We start from the raw sequence: 18,727 nt of genomic DNA, 5'->3' as shown, positions 1-18,727 counted from the left end.
TTAAAGAAAAAGTGATAATGTGTACAAGTGTAGAAGTTAAAATAAAAATTATTACTGGATTGCATTATCATGACTGTAAATGTATTTTAAGTATGGAACCTATGGAAACCTATGGAAAATATTTATCTATATTTATCTATTACAGAGACATCCTGAAATAGTCTTTTGACAAATCAAGCTCACTAATCAGGACAGAATAAATCCCAAATACTACTGTCAAGCTATTTGACCTATTCAAGCTGTCAGTGGTAATTCTATGACTCATCTCAACCTGTGTAAGTATAAAACAGATGCAACCCACCAAACAAGCTGCAGCTGGTAAATAATCAGATTACTCTTTCCCATACTGTTTGTTCAAAAGCAGCTCTAACAGTCTGTTGAAAATGTGCCCAGAGAACACACAAGGGTTGCACCTGGAAAATGCCAGGCTGTATTTCCAATCTAAGGTGGTAATAATTACTCTTCAAGGCTGCCCTGGGCAGCTGACCTAATGAAAGGCATTGCTGCCACCCACCCTTGCTCCTCTTTGAGCCATGGCTGCCCTGCTCCTTCTACCAGATCAGGAGTGTCAGATATAAAGGGCAGAAATCACTGCAGGGGTTCAGAAACCAGAGCTGGGGAGGATTTCTGTATGAGAGCTCTCTACAATGTCTTACAGAGGAATACAAGAGCACTAGAGCTACAGAAGTGAGAGATGAAGTCTGGAAGAGGATGGATCAAGACATTTTCCTTCTCATATATTTGCTATATATTAGATCACTCTATCTTATGCAATGTTATCCTTAGTCTTAAGACTCATATGTTAAATATTAACTACTGTTACAACTGTGACTATAAACCAAAACAATTTTATGAAATTATTTTATAACAGGAGAAAAACTGGGAAAGAGGCAGTACAGGTTTCAGTTTCACTTGGCTGTAAAATGTGGAGGTAGAAGATGAGGAAGAACATCTTAGAATCTACAGAGATCTTCAAAAGGACCTAGTAACTTTCAAAGCTATGATACCCACAAAGTAAACTCACAATATTAAATTTTCTTTTACTTCTACCTTCAATTGCTGCAAGTATACAAGATAGCTGTTTTCATGCTCAATTATCTAGGGAAAAAGAAAGACTGATTTTCTCTACTTACACTACATTTAGTGGTCAGGTATGGCTGCATCGTCATGGCATGTTTGACCATCAGCTGGGGCCTTATTTTACTGAATAAGAACAAAGTGGTTATGCAAGCAACCAATCGACCAGAATTCACACCTTTGTTGTCAGAATCTGCAAAAGATCACAAAATACAAAAATGATATAAAGTCCAAGTGCTGCTTAAGCAATGAAAAACATATGGCCTAAGCATTGTATGAATATTTTTTTCATTGCATCTCTTTCAAGATCAAATCAGAATATTCTTAATAGAGATGAGAACATAATGTGTTAACATTTGCATGTGACCAAAAATACTTGAAAAAAGAAGCAAAGATGCTTCAAAGACATCACTAGTTTTTAAACTCCTTACTGTACACAGAAGACTAGCCCAGTCACTGAGTCCTATTACAACTGTAGAACATACTAATGCAAATAAAACTTGCCACATTTGTTTTGATTTTAGTGATCTGAAAGGCTGAAAAAGTTATTTTAAAAGTAGTTCTGTTATTGTGGTTAGCTAGTGAAAATTAGGGAAGCCTTATTATTATACAGTGCTCAAAAGTTCATAATGAACTTAGTAGCAATAATTCATTACAATCAGCTTTGTAACAGGAACTCCGTAACAGTAACCTCTTGCAACAGTGGTTTCAACAACTGTTACAGTATCATATAAAATTCAAGGGACTTTAGCTGAGTTTTATATTTTATTACCTGATAAAGATTCTTCATATTTAAGAATGTGCTCAACCAAATTGTCAACGAGTTGAGTACAGGCTTTCTTCACAGGTTTATATGAGGCATCCTCTTCTGACTTCAACAGCTGTAGCAGATGAAACAGAAAATGGTTTAGTACTAATGCTGCATTTATTTGCACAGGATACATGTTGGTTTTATAACAACTACTACAGATACACAAGGATTTTAGACTACAAAAGTATTTAATTCTCCATAAAGCTTACAAGTTGAAGAAAAAATTATGTGAATTTAAAAAACAAATCAAAATCAAAGATAAGTAAAGAAAAACTAACTGCAATAAGAATCCATAGAAGTTCTACTATTTTTTGCATTGAGATGTAAGGTGACCTTATGCTTAATGGAATAATGCAGAAATTAACAGGAGTTAGAAATAAAGAGTTTATAGAAATAAAGGGTAAATTCAAAACAAATGTTTTTGACACTAAGCTAAAATATCAAATGAGGATCTAACAGTTTTATCAAAACTGTTTAGCCTTCTTTCATATGACTTCGGGTACTGTCCATGAAAATCCTTTTAATATCTAAGAAGCACTGAGATCATACTGCAGCCTTTTCTTTACCGAAGAGGCTCTTAATGAAGAGGCTCTGATTTACTTGGTTATCTATTTTCATGACACTCCAGGCTAGGATAAACTCAAAAAGGTTTTTTTGCTTGAAAATTAACCAGCGTATACAAGATGTAGAGAATGACAACACATGTTAAGAGATATAAAAAAACCAACTTCAGTGTTTAGAAATTTCTGTATTAGATATAAATGAAATATAATGCAGAAGTAACTTTTCCTACAAAGATTAATTGCTTCCTTAAACTGTGTAGCAAATACACTGCATGTGAAAATATTCTTATTTATAATTTAAAAAAAAAAATCTACATTACACTAGATGACTCATTTCAGAATTAAGTATCTTAGCTGTGGACCACGTGTTTATGTCACTCATTATCAAAGAGATGATGAAATTAAAAACAAACAAAATCCCTCCAAAACTAAGAAGTGAAGTATTTTTAAAAGAGATGATCTGCAAAGACAGAAACTAATGTCAGAGATAAAGAAAACTGCACCAATGGAGTTAGAATTGGTCAGATATTTAAAGGGTAGGAACTGAATTTGACTACTGTAAAGGATTGCTCTTGGAGTCCCATTTCTATGTGTTTAGTACCAAAAGAAATGTTAAAATTCTAACAATTATACCACATATTCAAAATTCATTACTTACATTTTGAAGAAGTTGTTCAAACCAATCATACCCTGTGTCTCTACAAGCTGCAACCTAGAAGTATTTTTGAGAATAAACTGGTTAATAAAGAAGGTATCTAAGGAAAAATTACTTCAATACAGATGTCATCTCGAAAGACCAGTAAACATGCATAGATGTATTTTCATATGCATTCAGAACAATGGAGATAAGAAACTTTCTTCTGCATTTGAAAAAAAATTCTCATTTAAGTGACTCTAGAATTGATGTTTCATACAATATAAAGCCTACATATTTTACTGGAGACTGCTGGCTCTAATGCAAAACAAATTTTTGTTTTGTAGAACATTTTGCACAGATTTAAGCACAAATACAAGACTGACACATGGAAAACAAGCAGGCATGTACACCACAGAATGTCTTGAGTTGGAAGGGACCTACAAGGATCATTGAGTCCTACTCCTGGCCCTGCACAGGACACCTCAACAATTCAACCATGTGCCTGAGAGAGCTGAACTCTGTCAGGCTTGGTGCTGTGACCACTTCCCTGGGGAGCCTGTTCCAGTGCCCAACTACCTCTGGGTGAAGAACCTCTTTTCTAATATCCAACCCAAACCTCCCCTGACATAACTCCGGGCCATTCCCTCAGGTTCTGTCACTGGTCACCAGAGAAAACTATATATACATATATACACAAACACACACATACACCAATATATATATATAGATATATATATGTATTTTTATATAAACAAACCAAGCCCTCACTGCTATCATATATCAGAAACAGCATACAGGTGCTTCAAACTAGAACCGGCAGGAGAACTGAGAATTTAGCTGAAGTCAAATTGACTGACTTCTCAGATTGGAAAAATGCACACTAGACTATAATTTTGTAAAAATACTTTTATAAAGTAGAACGAAGTTTAAACCTATAATTGTAAGTAATGAAGTGAGGGCCTTTATTTGATATTTACATCTTTGTATAATTGATATTAAAACACCTTTTCAGCACAATGGCTTTATACAAGATATTTTCACTACAAATTAAAGCATTTTCATTTCAGAGACATTTATTTTGGAGCCCTTTAATTTGCTGCTCCTAAAAAGTAAGACATGATTATGCAGACACTAGTTTACCCTGAGTAAGAACATGACTGTATTTATTAAAACACTTTATTAACCTTTTACTAACCTATTAACCCAATTGATACATTATCAATTGTTTGAGGAAAATTTTCTTTTATGAGAGAACTTAGGCTTAACTATACGCTCCTTCTAGCAATTCCTGCAGAATGTTAAATATATTAGAAGGTGGCTGTGTTTTAAATGAACAAGTACTTTATGCAATCTGAATATAGTGTGGTCCCAGTTATCATTGCCAGCAGATTAAGAGAGCATTTAAAGTTTCCTACAGCCTGTTCAATCAGATGAATAATATTCGCATACATTTCATGCCAGGAGATAAAAAGAAAACCATCTGATAAATTTTTCCAAAAAATACAGATAATACTTTAAAGATACTAAAAACATAGTTGAATTTCACACACAGTTTAAATCTGTTTAACGTACCACATCAGTGATGTTTAGTATTTTCCTTGTCATTGCTTCTTTGTCATGGTGTGGAGTTGGAGTAAACCAGAGCTTCTGGAATGTCTCATTTACTAATTTCTGCAGGAAAAGAAAATATTAGCATAAATAAATAAACTTAAATCATTACACCAGTATTATTTCTAACAGATCCATACAACAGATTTGTTGATGTTCCACGCCAGTTCACAAGAAACTATGCAACTAAGTGAGACTGTTGAAGGAAATGTTATCTGAGACAGACCTGGGTCTGCTATTACAGGAGTTATACTGACTTCTGTGCAAACTTCAGCAAAATGAATCAGTGGAAACTGATGCTACAGAAAATGGAGTTACCATCTTCCCGCATTCCTCAGGAAAACACACTACTATATTCCCTTTCAACATTTTTGAATGGAGGACAAAATAGAATAGAATGAAAATGAACAAAATGATTCCAAAATGATTCTTATTCATGGAAATGTAAAAAATGCATTGAAGATAATGCCCTATTTTTTCTGATATCGTTAGAAAGCTAAAGGGAAGAATGAGAGAAAGTAAGGTCATCCTCCCTTCCCAGAGGCACCTTGGATCTAGATGTTCATCTGCTTTTTGTCCTCTCAGAAAGCCATTAATGTATCTCAAGTGGTAAAAATATCTGCTGCAGCTTCAAAGTTGCAGATTTCAAATCCTACTGAAAGCTTGACACAAAATCACTACAAGTGTGTTTCTAATTACCCCAAAAAATTTAAGATTATTTTGCCAAATTAAACAAATCAAACAGGCTTATGATTTAATACATTATCTTAGGTTTGTGCCCCTCTGTATATACATTGCACAAAGTGTAGAGTGTAAGCACATAAGTAACGTTTTAGGGGGAATATGATTGATTCATCGAACATTCAGAATTAATATGAAATTAGCAGGGACTAATACTTTATAATGTTATATCTGCTCTCAAAAATTCCTAGAAGTCATAAATATTACAAAGGAGTAATGTAATTATTTTCTGATTTTTTTTTTGGTCAAAATATGGAACCACTAAAATAATGATAATTAAAATTCTGAAGGATATGTTTCATTCTACCTTAATGCCTTCTTCATCATTGACTCTCCGAATCATTTTCACACACATTTCTGTAATTTTGGGGAACGTTGGTTGTTCAATGCAGATATCCCTAAGTATCTTTATGACTCTTTTTCTGACACTGATACCAGTATCCTGTGAAGAGAAAAGAATTACACTCTTGAAAACAAATCAGAAACATTAATTTATGTATTATACAAATTAATACTTGAAGATCACCAAATCTGACTTGCAAAATTTATTTAGAAAAGGCAACTAAAATATTCTGGAGTGCACTTATATAAAAGCCCAGCATAACTTGTTCTAAAGGTTTTGGCTGAGTTCCCAGAATCTTGAAACACTTCCTCCATTTATAACCTCCCATCTAAGAGCTCATGATGTTGCAAATGCATAACTCCTTTTCTTAATCCAAGAGCTTACAAGCCAGATATGATGATGCTTTATCTACTCTATTGGAATACACAAGACTCCTTATAGATCTGGATGGTAATACTTTAAGCCTTTGGATAAAGTTTATGGATAAGACACATGCAAGCAGTCTTTTCCATTTTACTAGGCTTCATCTAAGGAGATGGAGGAAGATTTTCACTTCATTTCACCTTATTCAAGATCTGTTGAATCTGAATATCAGGTTGAATTGCTTTCTGCAGTGTAGTACGCACATGACCTCCTTAGCTCCAAAACCCTTCACAAACTTCTTCTAGCATCTAATTGCAGCAAATGAGTACTACTTGACTAAAAACCTGACATGGATGCTAAGAGCTAGTGTTATCCTACAGTTAAATTAACATTGTGTTTTATCTGAACATCTAGAAAAAAATTAGCACTTTTTTGGTACAAAAACTCTAATAAGCATTTCAAACCACTAAAAACAGCATATATAAGTTGCCCTCAATGACCCATATTTCAGACTTCAGAAATGTAGCAAAATTCCTCATTTCACCTAATTCGAGCCTTAGTAATGGAATCAAAGGAATATATCCCTGGTTCTGATGCAGTACAACTTTCTGTATATGTTTACCTTTCGACATAACAAAGCCTCTCTGAAAACAAGTGATGCAATTTACAAGGTTTTTTTTAAAGCATGATGCTCACCATTCAAGCAATAAGATATAACAATATCATTCCAGCTTATTAAACATACGAGCTCAGTTAACAGCAAGTTTTTCAACACCACTTATTTTATCATAAACACCACAGGTCACCGTACCAATATCCTTTCAATCAGCATGTCATAATACTGCTCAGCAAGCTGAGGGCGACAAAGCACAAATCGGCCAAGCAGCTCCACAGCTGCTTCTCGAACACTGGTGGAGTTATCCATGAGCCGTCCATGAACTCCTCGCTGCATATCCAGCTGAAAAAAACAAACGAAACAAGGATGCAAAATAAGAAATGAAGACTTATTTTGTGACAGAAGAACATATGCCATATGATGGATATTTCCTTTTTTACCCTGGCTAGAATACTGGGGTCTACAGCAACAACTTCAGATAAACACTTCATGGCTTTTGTTCGGACTGCAATTGCATTTTCACCAAGTACACGCAGAATCTAGGAGGAGAACAAAAACAAAGATTCAGGTTTTTTGGGAAGGTAGCAAGCATTGGTTAACAACAAAAATGCACCAGAATAACGTGTAAACAATGTAACTACAATAATAATAATAATAATAACTACATAAAGATAGTAATAACTAAAACCTGAATTTATTTTTTCAGAGAGTAAAAGGGTGCATGCTAGTGTTGTTTCATGGCACTGAAAACTAAACATGGATATTTAGTAGGATTTGCTCTTCTCTAAGATGGGTCATTAAGTTTCTTAATTTCAAATTCTACTTTGCTTTTCTCCCAGAAAAAGCAAAGAAATGACACTTGTCAAACAGCAGCTTCCAAAGTGACAGCAACACACAGATGCAAGCAACTGGCCAATCTGGCTTGTATTTGAAAATCAAATTACACTCAATTTAATGAATTAATCTTATCAAATAAGCATGCATCTTACAGAAGCTGTGAAAACTATTTTATCACTTTGTAATGATCCTTTCACTGTGTACATATAATGACTGCACCATGCACATACATGGGCAAATAAAATAATGGTGTACATTATGACATACAAAACGAATGCCAGAAAAAGAAACATAATCACTTACGACACCAATACAGACTATGACAGTACATGGTGTTACTTTATGACGATTTCCAGCACAATTTACCTGTGTCAAATAAATATCGAAGCTCTGGGCAAACGGCCTCATAGAGGCCAAGTAGCGAACAATCAAACATGCATCCTCATAGTCCACAGTATCAGAATTCATCCTGCAACAAATTCCATGTGTTAATTAGGACATGTTGATACAAAAAATTATTTAAAACATCAAATCCATGGCTAATAAATGAGTAAGTGGTACTAAAACATACTTTAATGTACTGAATTGAGATGGAGCAGTTTTAATGATGCTGCGAAGAAACTTTTTGCGACTTTCTGCTCTGTGCATGATTTGTCCTGTGGTCTCAACATCTTTTGCATGATGAGTTCCTTCAGATGAATCCTCATCTTTCTGAGACTTAATTGCTTTCTCTGTCTCCATAGTTGTATCACGGAACCACTGAGCTACATAAAACTTCCGAGAAAACTGTAGAAATACAGCAGGATGCAGAGAAAACAAAAACAATAGATACAGAAAAAGAAAATTAACAGACTTATAATGAGATTAAGGGAATCTAATGCATCAATATTATTTTAGAAAACACAACAGTATATGTTAGGGTGACAATTTAATTGAAGTGCTAATACGTATAATCAAAAATCATTTTATTCAATACACATTATTGAAATTATTTTTATATAAGCCTGACAACAGAAAGCTGAAATTTACCACTAATGATGCATCAATTTCTGTGTTCTCATCCAGATAATCTAGCAAAGCCTTTTGCAGCTGTTGAATTTCGTCTTCTCCTCCTGAAACCTGTTAGAAGTAGAAAGATAGTTATAAACCAGAATATTGCACAGTTGTACTTATCTGAAAATCCACATGTCCACACATAAAATACACTGAAGTCAGTTGTTTGCATAATTGCAGAACACTAATAATTTTTTAACCAATTAGTTATAAAGTCTAAAAAATATTAAAAGCGGAATAAGACTGGTTTTAAAACACACTGACTGATTTGATTCATTTTGTTCTATGATCTTGTGTGAGGACCCTGTCACAGGGGGAAAAAGAAGGCCCAAACCCATAAACCACCTTTATTTCCTCAATAATATACTGAAACACATTGATCCTTGCAGTTGCTGAAGTTACAGCAGAGAAAGGTATTTTTCCCCCAAAATGAATGAATTCAAGAGTTCAAAGCATGTCTAAAATGCATATAATATTAGATAAATTAATGACAAGCATGCACAGGTGTTCAAATGAACTTGACAATCTGTGACAGATTTCTACAAAAAAAATCTACTGTTCAAAAATGTCAAAACAGAACAGATTTCCCCCCAAAAACTAACTGTATGAATAAGGAGTCCAAACCACAGTACGGAGTGCATTATGCATTTATCAATCATTAAGGAATATCCTGGTAATGATAGAGCATAGAAGAAAATATCCAAGAGAGTCTAACTACTCAATTTAGCAGGAAAGAAAAATCTGTGGAGGTGTAAGTTCACTTCTGAATGGAAATAATAATTTAAGTTTCTGATGACAACAGCTACCAACAGCTGTTCTTATTTTTTTGCCATTTGAACAGTAAAGTGAAACTCAGCAATAACACAACACTCTGCTCTGACTGATGGTACTGTACCACACACACCTTCCACAATGCATGGATGGTATTGTCTACCATTACTGATGTTAAGCTTCCTGAGTAACTGAAAAAATGTTCCTAACATTCAATTGCCCACAGCAATGTTATTTTCTGCAGATGCCAATGCCTAGCAACTATGTGATCCTGTAAAAAGCCCAAACCAAATAGAAAAATTTAGGTATGTATCTTTCTAGAATATCTTTCAATAGTATTATAACTTCTGGAGATAAGAAAAGAGAAAAGGATTTTTCTAAAATACTTCCTCCCTAAGTCAAATGTAAAACTGTTAGAATTGCTGTCAACAGTGGAGGATTATAACCCCTTAGTAAATAGAAGTATAAATTATATAAAGCCACGGACATAAAGATTTGACACTATATGTTGTAGAATATTGTAATTGACAAAAGTTACGGGAAGTATCACTCTCATAAAGCAGTAGATGGCTTTTCATTCTGCAACTGAATGCCTGCAAAGTGCAGAAAAATAAATCTAATGGTCACTGTAAAGTACATGTAATATAGATCTGAAGTCTTTTCAGGTAACAGAAAGGGAAATGCTGAGAACAGCTGTTAGCAGTTCAGAAAGAAATGCATAACATCCATAAGAAAAACACAAGTCCCCATTTTTAAAAGGACACATAGGACATGAGATTTTCTTATCATATGATGTACTGTTACCACTTTGCAATTGCAAATACAGGTACATACGTATTTTTAAGGTCTCCTAAGAAAGAACATAACTGTTGCTCCATTATTTTCTCTCTATTGCCACAGGAAAACTGGTAAACTGATTACCCACTGTAACTAACCAATTCATAGGATCACTACAGAGATGGTGCAAGGAAGACTTGAGCTAACAAATGTGATACTAATAAATACAGTATATTTGATTCAGAAACTTGAACAGTGATTCTCCATAATGTCAATTTTTCAAATATCTTTATAATTTTCATGTATTTGAATGGATAGATCTCTATCCAGCTGGCATAGGATGTCTCACACACCTGTTTGAGGATTCTGGCTATAGATCCTTGATCCATTTTGCTAGTGACCGCATCTTTCCTTAGTCTTGCAGCTACAGTTCCAAGATAGTCAAGTGATGCAACTCTTAATGCCATTTCTGTAGATTTGTTACTAAATTGGTGAACCTAAGAAAAGTAGAATAAACTATTAAATACAAATCTTTATTTATGCAACTGAATTTCTTCTCACAAGAGACTGCTTTACCTTTCTAAAATTTTCACCTGACTTTCATGTTGCATAAAAGTATGTAGCTTACCATTACATTACAGATACATTAATTACATTACATTAATGCCTCTTTATTGGGTCTCCCTCTCTCTCTCCAAATATGCCTCTTACTGTTTTTTTAAATATATATTTTCATTAAACAAAACAGACAACTAACACAGCGGATCATCTTCAATAGCAGAGATCTTTAGCATCATAATGCTATTTCTTCATTATTCACACAAATATAAAGCTACATTTTCCCAGCCATAAAATATTTTCCAAGAAATAGCTCAAATTACTGATTTAATTACACTGTGATACTGAAAAGCAACATTCCCATTCTGTGAAATGACATAAGCAAAAGCTGTAATTGTGAGAAAACAAACCACTTAGTTGTTTTCTGGTTCTATGATGAAGGAGCAGTCTAGAGAAAATATTTAATATGAATAATTACAGCTATTGTGTTGAAAATGTAATGGAATAGTGGAACTGGACTTCCATGAGGAACTGTATACATATGACTTTTAAGAAGTTCCATATGAATGATCCTCTAACCAAAATTTTATTATTTATGTGTTACATAGTAGTAAAGAACTCAAGAAAATCCTTATATGTTGCAGATGATCAGAAAGCATTCCTGTAGTAGTTTCAGCTGAAACAAAAAAGTCTTCATTGTAGTATAAAATAAATTCATACAGTTAAAAACAAGAATCCCTTACCAATAGTCTTCCTAATAAGCTAAGTAGCAACTCTGCAGCTGGCCATTCTGGTTTGTTGACTGTTGAAAGAAGATCTTGAATGAAGTTCTCAAACAGTGGCCTGTAATCTTCTTCCCCTTGTTTACTGCCGCACCTGTTTAAAATAAAATGCATTTTGTAAAAGAACTAGCAGAAAATTTGTTTTATTCATTTACAGAGAAACAGCCTAAACAGTTATCACTCCAAGTTGCATTGCATGTAAAGCAGCTAATTCGTGCTAACAGAATTTTGTTGCCAAGATTTTTTTTTAGTTTTAGCTTTGCAATAAAGTCTGCATTGACTTGGACAGACAAAGTAGGTAGAACTGTAAAGCTTAAGCTGGAGTAGGATAGTTGAGAGGTGATGTGTTTATACTCCTTAATCTTGGTTTGATTTATCTGATAGTGATAAGACATCTCAGTATTATGCTTCATAAAGGTTACAATCAGAATGTAAAAAAAAAATAAAATTAAAAATCAAAAGTTAAAACACCTGATAATTTTTGATTTATATGTGGCATCCCTAAGTTTAACAACATCAGAATCATGCAGAGAGATTGTTGATGGCTTATTAAATAGCTTTTTGGCTTCAAGTGTAGAAATTGATACAATAAAAACCTAAAGATGTATTCTTTGAAATCCTTTGGTTGTTCAGGCATGGGTTTTTTTCCCTTTTGAGCTATTAACATTGCTAACTTCAGCTAAATGAAAGTAATGTTTAGGGTTTTTATATCTGATGATAGAATCAACATGGTTTCATGACTTATATATATCTACTCCACCTTCTTTTCCAGGCCTCATTTAAGTAATAGACCTCTAATAAAGGAATCCTAAACAAACTATCAAGCATTCTTGAATGTATAAAGAATTCTACACTGTGCAGAATTCCTGTTCCACACACATTTTTGACTAGACCGGAAACTCTGAAGCACCTATAAAGTATACCGTTATAAATAACTCCATGTATAGGTGTTTATTACTGTGCAGTGGTCAGGTTTGTCTTGAAGTATGACTGACTTGATATGGAGCTGGTTTCATCAATATACTAAAGAATGCAAGAGTACTTACTTCTTAAGGAAAATAGAAAGGAAGTTTTGTGCTGTTCTCATGGCTGTTTCATAAGAGTTAGTAATAAGCACATCTTGATCCACCTAAAAATAACAAAATACATTTGTCTACTATAGCATACACAGAACTATGATTTCCAGATCAGCATTTCTCACGCATCAAAAAATTACAGCAAACATAAAATTACAATGTTTACTACAGCACTGTAATAAAATATTATAAAATGTTATATCTACATGCATAAGTCATTTCCATAAACACACACACAAAAAAGGCTTTTTAAAAATATCTTACTTTCTTGTTTGATTCCTCCTCTGAATTCGAATCCTTTTCTGCGGATGGTAAGTGCACCACACACTGAATAAGTTGCAGAACTAGTGCTGTTACCATCTGAATATACATGGGCTCTCCATCAGTGTCACTGCTGTTTAACCTGTTAATAAGAAAAGAAAGCATTAACACCAAAAGTAAACAAAAATGACAAAACACAACAAAAATTTTTGGTCTTAAATAGTATCCTTCAAAAATTATAACCACAGCTGGAAATCTGTATTCTAGACATTTATCTAGTTATTTGCTTCTTTCTTATGCAGTGTAACATTTGATCTAAAAAAAACCAGTATTGTTCTTAGGTAGAAGAGGTGAACTGAAACAGCAGAAGAGGTGAACTGAAACAGCACTAAGATGGGCTATCAGAGAATCTGTGAAGTTCATCAGCTGAAAAAGCTACTGGAATGTTTAATAAATCAAACACCTACATGCTAAAACACTTAATAATAAATTTATTATGTATAATGCCATGTCCTCTTTCAACACAACAGAACAAAATACATCAAACCATTTCCATAATGATTTATTGTTTCTATAGGTTTTTAAAGTATGCAAAATATACATGGCTTTTAAAGAAGAGAAAATAACGACCACGACCTGATTGACTTTTACAAGTTACACCTATGGTAATCTGCCGTAGCATAGCAGACTACAAACTTGAGCATGCAAGAGCCTAAGTGTGTCTTAAGTTGGTAAGAAGACTATGAATACATTCCATGTTTCTCCCATGACATAACCTAAGAAATAGTATGATGTTTACTGCCCATATATACATCAACACCACCTATTGCTACCCTTAACAATATAAAGAGATGATAATCCCTGACACATGAAATGATATTGAAATGAAACTGATTCCTGTTCTGGGAAGAGTATACTGAGTGTGTCCTCAAAGAAATTCAGGTAGAATTTTCCTATTAAGCTTTAGAAATGAAGAAATTATGTAACTCTATACAGACTGAACCAAAAAATTGTCCAACGGAAAAAACTCTGAGCGTACACTGACATCACACTTGTTCACATTCTTAGCTGAGCAAAATAATGAGAGATTTCAATTATTTTTGTAGGTAGGCACTAATGTGATAGCGTAAAAACCAGTGATTATTACAAGACATTTGTCAAATAATTCCTCTATTGAAATCTCTACCTGTAAAAAATGCAGCTTGTGGAGACACAGATTTTTAACATAGTTATTACTGAAGATTAAAATCCTACATCTATAAACTGTAAATGCTACAGTTTACAAGTTATTAATTTATGTCAGAAATTACCTGAAGTTTCTCAAACTCCTCTTGCTAGTTGGTAGTCTTGCAAGGGAAGTGAAAATTTCTTCTAGTATTAGCTGTCTGTGTTTTTCATACCGGGAGAACACCTATTTAATAGTAATAGTTACAAGATTATTAGAAAATTATTTATTGATACATAAAATACCACTTGTTAAATGCATGATTAAAAAAATATATGTAGAACATACACTCTAAATGAAAAATAAATCATAATTGATGCATACCTTATTTTAATGTCTTGATTTTCAATATTCAATTATTTATTTAATTAATTTTTTATAAAATAGATTAAAACAATTTCAAATACAGATTTTTTTAAAATGTTCAAATAACATAAATGTATAATGGGTCTTGAAAACAACTTCTGTTTTAAAAATTTCTGTCTGTGGTGTCATACACTACAGGAAAGTCAAAAAGTATGATACTAAGCTTTAGTACCTAATATTTCTTTCTCTCAATACAGAGAAAAACTGTGGTATACATGAACACACGTGGATTGTAGAGTACATCTGAGAGTTTTACTTCCTATCCTAAGCTTTAATGATGCGACATGTTCTTTCAATTTACAGGGTCAGGACTGTTGAGTTTGTCTCTTTTGTTTGGGCAGAATACTGGAGTATATATCCCTTAGTAAGATGGAAAGCTCCCATTTAAACAAGCACCTGTGTTCCACTGCATTTTTCCTGAAATAATATCCAGCTGTCCTGTGAATCTGTTACACATCCACCTCTTCTGAGGAAAAGAATTTATTCTATTACACAGAAATATCATACTAGTTCTACACCTTATTCCACTGCATAAGTACAAATTTTAATGTAGGAAATAAGGAAAACCACATAGCTAAGATTTCTTAGGATAAAAAATGGTCAGGTAAGTCACAACATTATATATGTCATATTAAAGTTTGCACTTTAAGTGACAACCAAAATTAAGAAGCTCCTTGCTTAAGTAGGATATTTTTTCCTATAGAGTTCTCTGCAAATAGGGGCATCTCTGGTAGATATAATACTGTTTCTATATTATGATACCAAACTGAAAAAACGTGCAAGAATAAAATTAATTCTACACTTCAGTTCTCTAATGGAAAGAAAATATGGCCTATGTAAATGACCTAATAACTCTCAGAAGCACAGGAGCATGAAGGCACAAATTAAAAAATACTTACTGCAGTCACCAATTTGATGGCACATAACTGAAGTTCACTGACATTTTCTACAAAGAAGGGTGTTATTCCCATGGATGATACCTATCAATGCAAAGAAGTTACTGTAAGTATATCTGACCAACAAACTGGTATTTATGCAGTTTCACAAGCAGCTTATTCATTCAGCAGGTTAAGCATTCAACAAGATGCATTACTTCATGTTATTTGCAAATAAAGATATTAAATTACATTAGGGCACAGGTCCCATGAGGAGCAACTGAGGGAACTGGGGTTGTTCAGCCTGGAGAAAAGGAAGCTCACTGGAGACCTTATCACTCTCTACAACCACCAGAAAGGAGGGTGTAGCCAGGTGGGGGTCGGCCTCTTCTCCCACATAACAAGTGACAGGATGAGAGGAAATGGCCTCAAGTTGCAACAGGGAAAGCTTAGATTGGATATAAGGAAAAAATGATTAAGGGAAAAGTTTTTCAAGAATGGGAACAGGTTGCCCAGAGAAGCAGTTGAGCCAATATCCGTGGAAGTATTTGGAAGACATGAAGATGTGACATTTAGGGACATGTTTGAGTGGTGCACTTGGCAGTGTTGGGTTTATGGTTAGACTTTATGTTCTTAAGGGTCTTTTCCAAGGTAAATCATTCTATGACTCCACACCTGAATACAATCAGGTTAAACTTTTTTTAAGTGTACAAGAGATGCCATTAGAGATTCATAATTTAAATGCTCCTTTGCAGATTGCCTACTACACAACAAACTAGTCACTCTGATGTTAAGAATTCAAAAGCTGCTACTGATTTCAAACTTCACGTCACTGAGACAATCATACTTCACCTTTGCTCTAAGAAAAGCAAAGCTAATCTAACATTCCTGGACAGAAATTTTTCTGATAAAACCTACCTGAAGAATAGTTGTATCAGTGAGAAGCTGTATCTCAAGTAACTCTGACAAGCTGCTGACAATGTCACAAACTTTGTTATACAACATCACGATAACTCTTTGTTTGTGGGTGGAACACTTGGCACGTTTTGCTTTTGAACTTAAAACACCACCTAGAAAATGAAAAAATATATTCATTAATGTTTTCAATGCTTCAGACAACAAATACTGGAAAGACAATTATCCTCAAAAAGTGTCCCCAAAACAACTGCATGACTACAGCTTTGTAAAAGCAATTAGAAAAACTACTTAGTAGAATCAGTTGGAAAGCAGGAATTTCACATAATATTAATTTTTATATAGGCTCCAAGTTCTGGATCCGAGATTTTTAGAAAGGTTCTTGAAATTGGATACGTTTATCTATAGGTATGAACACGGTAACAAAAGGCTAGAAGCTAAATAGTTTTCCCTGAAGTAAATGATTATATACATGGAGATTATGACTATGAAATTACTTATTCCTACATGTAATAACTATACACAAAAGCTCATTGTCAAACTTCTGAATACTTTAGTCTAAATAATTTAGTTACATTGACATTATTGCAGTAACTCAAGCTGCAGTATGACTAAGTTATTCAGATGGCAAATTTTATTTTTTTTATTCTACATTTCATCATTCTCAATCTAATGTAATGCATTAATTCAGGATGCTGTATTTGGTATGAAAGAACTATCAGTATAAAAGTTACAATCTTATTCCAGAAAGTCATATAATTTACATCATCATACAGTAGATTAAGTTTTGATAGCTTTTAACATAGGAAGACTTGTTAGCATACTAACCACCATGAGGATCAACTCTATACACAGGATCATACTGAGGATATAGAGTGTTCTGCAAATGAAATTTTGTGTATTGAATAACTCTTTCTATTACATCCTCAATATATACAGCTTTAGGCATATTTGGTGATGTCATAATATTGATAGCAGTAAGACAAGCATCAGCTGATTTTGTCACTCTTTCCATAATAAGGTCTCTCCATAATCTCTCCTCATCTTCAGTGTCATTATTCTGCAACAGTAAAGAAAAACAGAAGAGTGTGAACAAGAAGTCACATTTTTAGTCTTACCATAACATATGCTCATTTATAAAATATTGTGTTTCCTTTTTATACAAAAATAGTTTGTTTTAAAAATCAAGTAATGTTTGTTTTACTAGCAACATGGTTGGAACATTTCCCCGAGTAACAGGTCTTCAATGTCTCACTGTGTTCTGCTAGAACAAAAAAAGCTTTCTGTGTCTCACTGGGAAGCATTATAAGGGAAGATTGCCACACACTCTATTTAAGACCAGCATACGTTAAGCAAAATCTAAACTCATTCATCTGGTGTTCTCTTTAGTGACACCAGTTGCTGCTTTCATCAATACAATTTTTGCCACTAGAGGGAATTCTTACACAAAAAGACTGTCGCAAGTCACACTAAATCTGTAAGTACGCTACTTTCTCTGCTTCACAGGCCAACCCATCTATTATCAATGGGTTTAAAACACGTCTTATCAAATATGTCCATTCAGACTTAACACAGGCTACAGAATCTCTGTATTACTGTGTTTGTAAAAGGTACAAAAGCGAACATACATGAGATTAATTATGACCATCCAGCCCTACTTAAATATCATAATAACACTACTAGGCAGATTTTCTCACAGCTTCTCTGGTACAGATAGAGCCTCCAAAGAAAAAGTCTTTAGTGCCTGTATGACACTACAGTTCAACACTGTCGGCTTTCTTTGTAAAAATAAGATTTTTTCCTTTTGCAGTACAAGAATCACAGTTCATAATATACATGCTATACCTAATTCTAAAATAAACAGAAATCTGCAAATCAGGAGGTCCCTGCAAATTTCTCGCATAGTGGCTTCAAGTAACTTGCTCCCTACACAATCAAGTCCTTAAAAAAACCCCAAGTAATTTTTGTTTCCTAAGTAATCTTGAAAATGGAAACAATATTAAAGCACCCTCTGCCTCTGAAAAATACTATTAACATGGAGGTAAGATATCTTCACTACACTGTAAAAGTAGTCAGCTTACTCCTTAGCAGAGGCTTTCTTTGCCACAATGATTGGAATAATTTTTAATAGTTTTAGGAACCCCTCCCAAACTAAAATATTAAACTTCCTGTTAATTTGATTTACATTGACAACTGTAACTTTGCAGTGTAAGAACAGATTTAAACAAAACACTTCCTCCTTAATGCTCAGGAGAAAGATACGCTCCATGTGAACACTAGAGTACTTCCTTCATTGTGTAAGGCACTTTATGGACACATAAAAAAGAAATGTCTAAAGGTGCAAATTACACCAGAATCACCATGGATATTTCAGGATGAAACTATAATATCTAAAATGAAACAAAAGAAAATTCAGTTGCTCCCACTACATCTGTTAGTTATCAGTAAAACGTATTTAGTCCTGAAAAAAAT

At 33.8% G+C, this 18,727-nt stretch overlaps 1 protein-coding gene across 6 annotated transcripts in view; it reads right to left on the bottom strand.

Annotated features, from left to right (window-relative positions):
* Window positions 1-18,727, bottom strand: part of NIPBL (NIPBL cohesin loading factor) — a 163,928-nt gene that overhangs the window by 13,120 nt on the left and 132,081 nt on the right. For all 6 annotated transcript variants that reach the window (XM_018070272.2, XM_018070271.2, XM_018070277.2 and 3 more), the window contains 18 exons: window positions 17,084-17,315; window positions 16,259-16,410; window positions 15,365-15,445; window positions 14,185-14,285; window positions 12,878-13,016; window positions 12,584-12,666; window positions 11,499-11,631; window positions 10,551-10,694; window positions 8,626-8,715; window positions 8,168-8,382; window positions 7,963-8,065; window positions 7,200-7,298; window positions 6,955-7,101; window positions 5,745-5,879; window positions 4,661-4,759; window positions 3,110-3,163; window positions 1,850-1,958; window positions 1,134-1,270 (listed from right to left, as the gene is read on the bottom strand). In XM_018070272.2, coding sequence (XP_017925761.1) covers window positions 1,134-1,270; window positions 1,850-1,958; window positions 3,110-3,163; window positions 4,661-4,759; window positions 5,745-5,879; window positions 6,955-7,101; window positions 7,200-7,298; window positions 7,963-8,065; window positions 8,168-8,382; window positions 8,626-8,715; window positions 10,551-10,694; window positions 11,499-11,631; window positions 12,584-12,666; window positions 12,878-13,016; window positions 14,185-14,285; window positions 15,365-15,445; window positions 16,259-16,410; window positions 17,084-17,315 — 2,253 coding nt within the window. The remainder of the gene's footprint in view (window positions 1-1,133; window positions 1,271-1,849; window positions 1,959-3,109; window positions 3,164-4,660; window positions 4,760-5,744; window positions 5,880-6,954; window positions 7,102-7,199; window positions 7,299-7,962; window positions 8,066-8,167; window positions 8,383-8,625; window positions 8,716-10,550; window positions 10,695-11,498; window positions 11,632-12,583; window positions 12,667-12,877; window positions 13,017-14,184; window positions 14,286-15,364; window positions 15,446-16,258; window positions 16,411-17,083; window positions 17,316-18,727) is intronic.

The sequence above is a fragment of the Manacus vitellinus genome, unplaced genomic scaffold (genome assembly GCF_001715985.3).
Source record: "Manacus vitellinus isolate BGI_N305 unplaced genomic scaffold, ASM171598v3 scaffold_18_pilon, whole genome shotgun sequence".
Taxonomy (NCBI): domain Eukaryota; kingdom Metazoa; phylum Chordata; class Aves; order Passeriformes; family Pipridae; genus Manacus; species Manacus vitellinus.
Note: the sequence above shows the minus strand (reverse complement) of the source record. Positions and strands in the feature narration are given on the sequence as shown.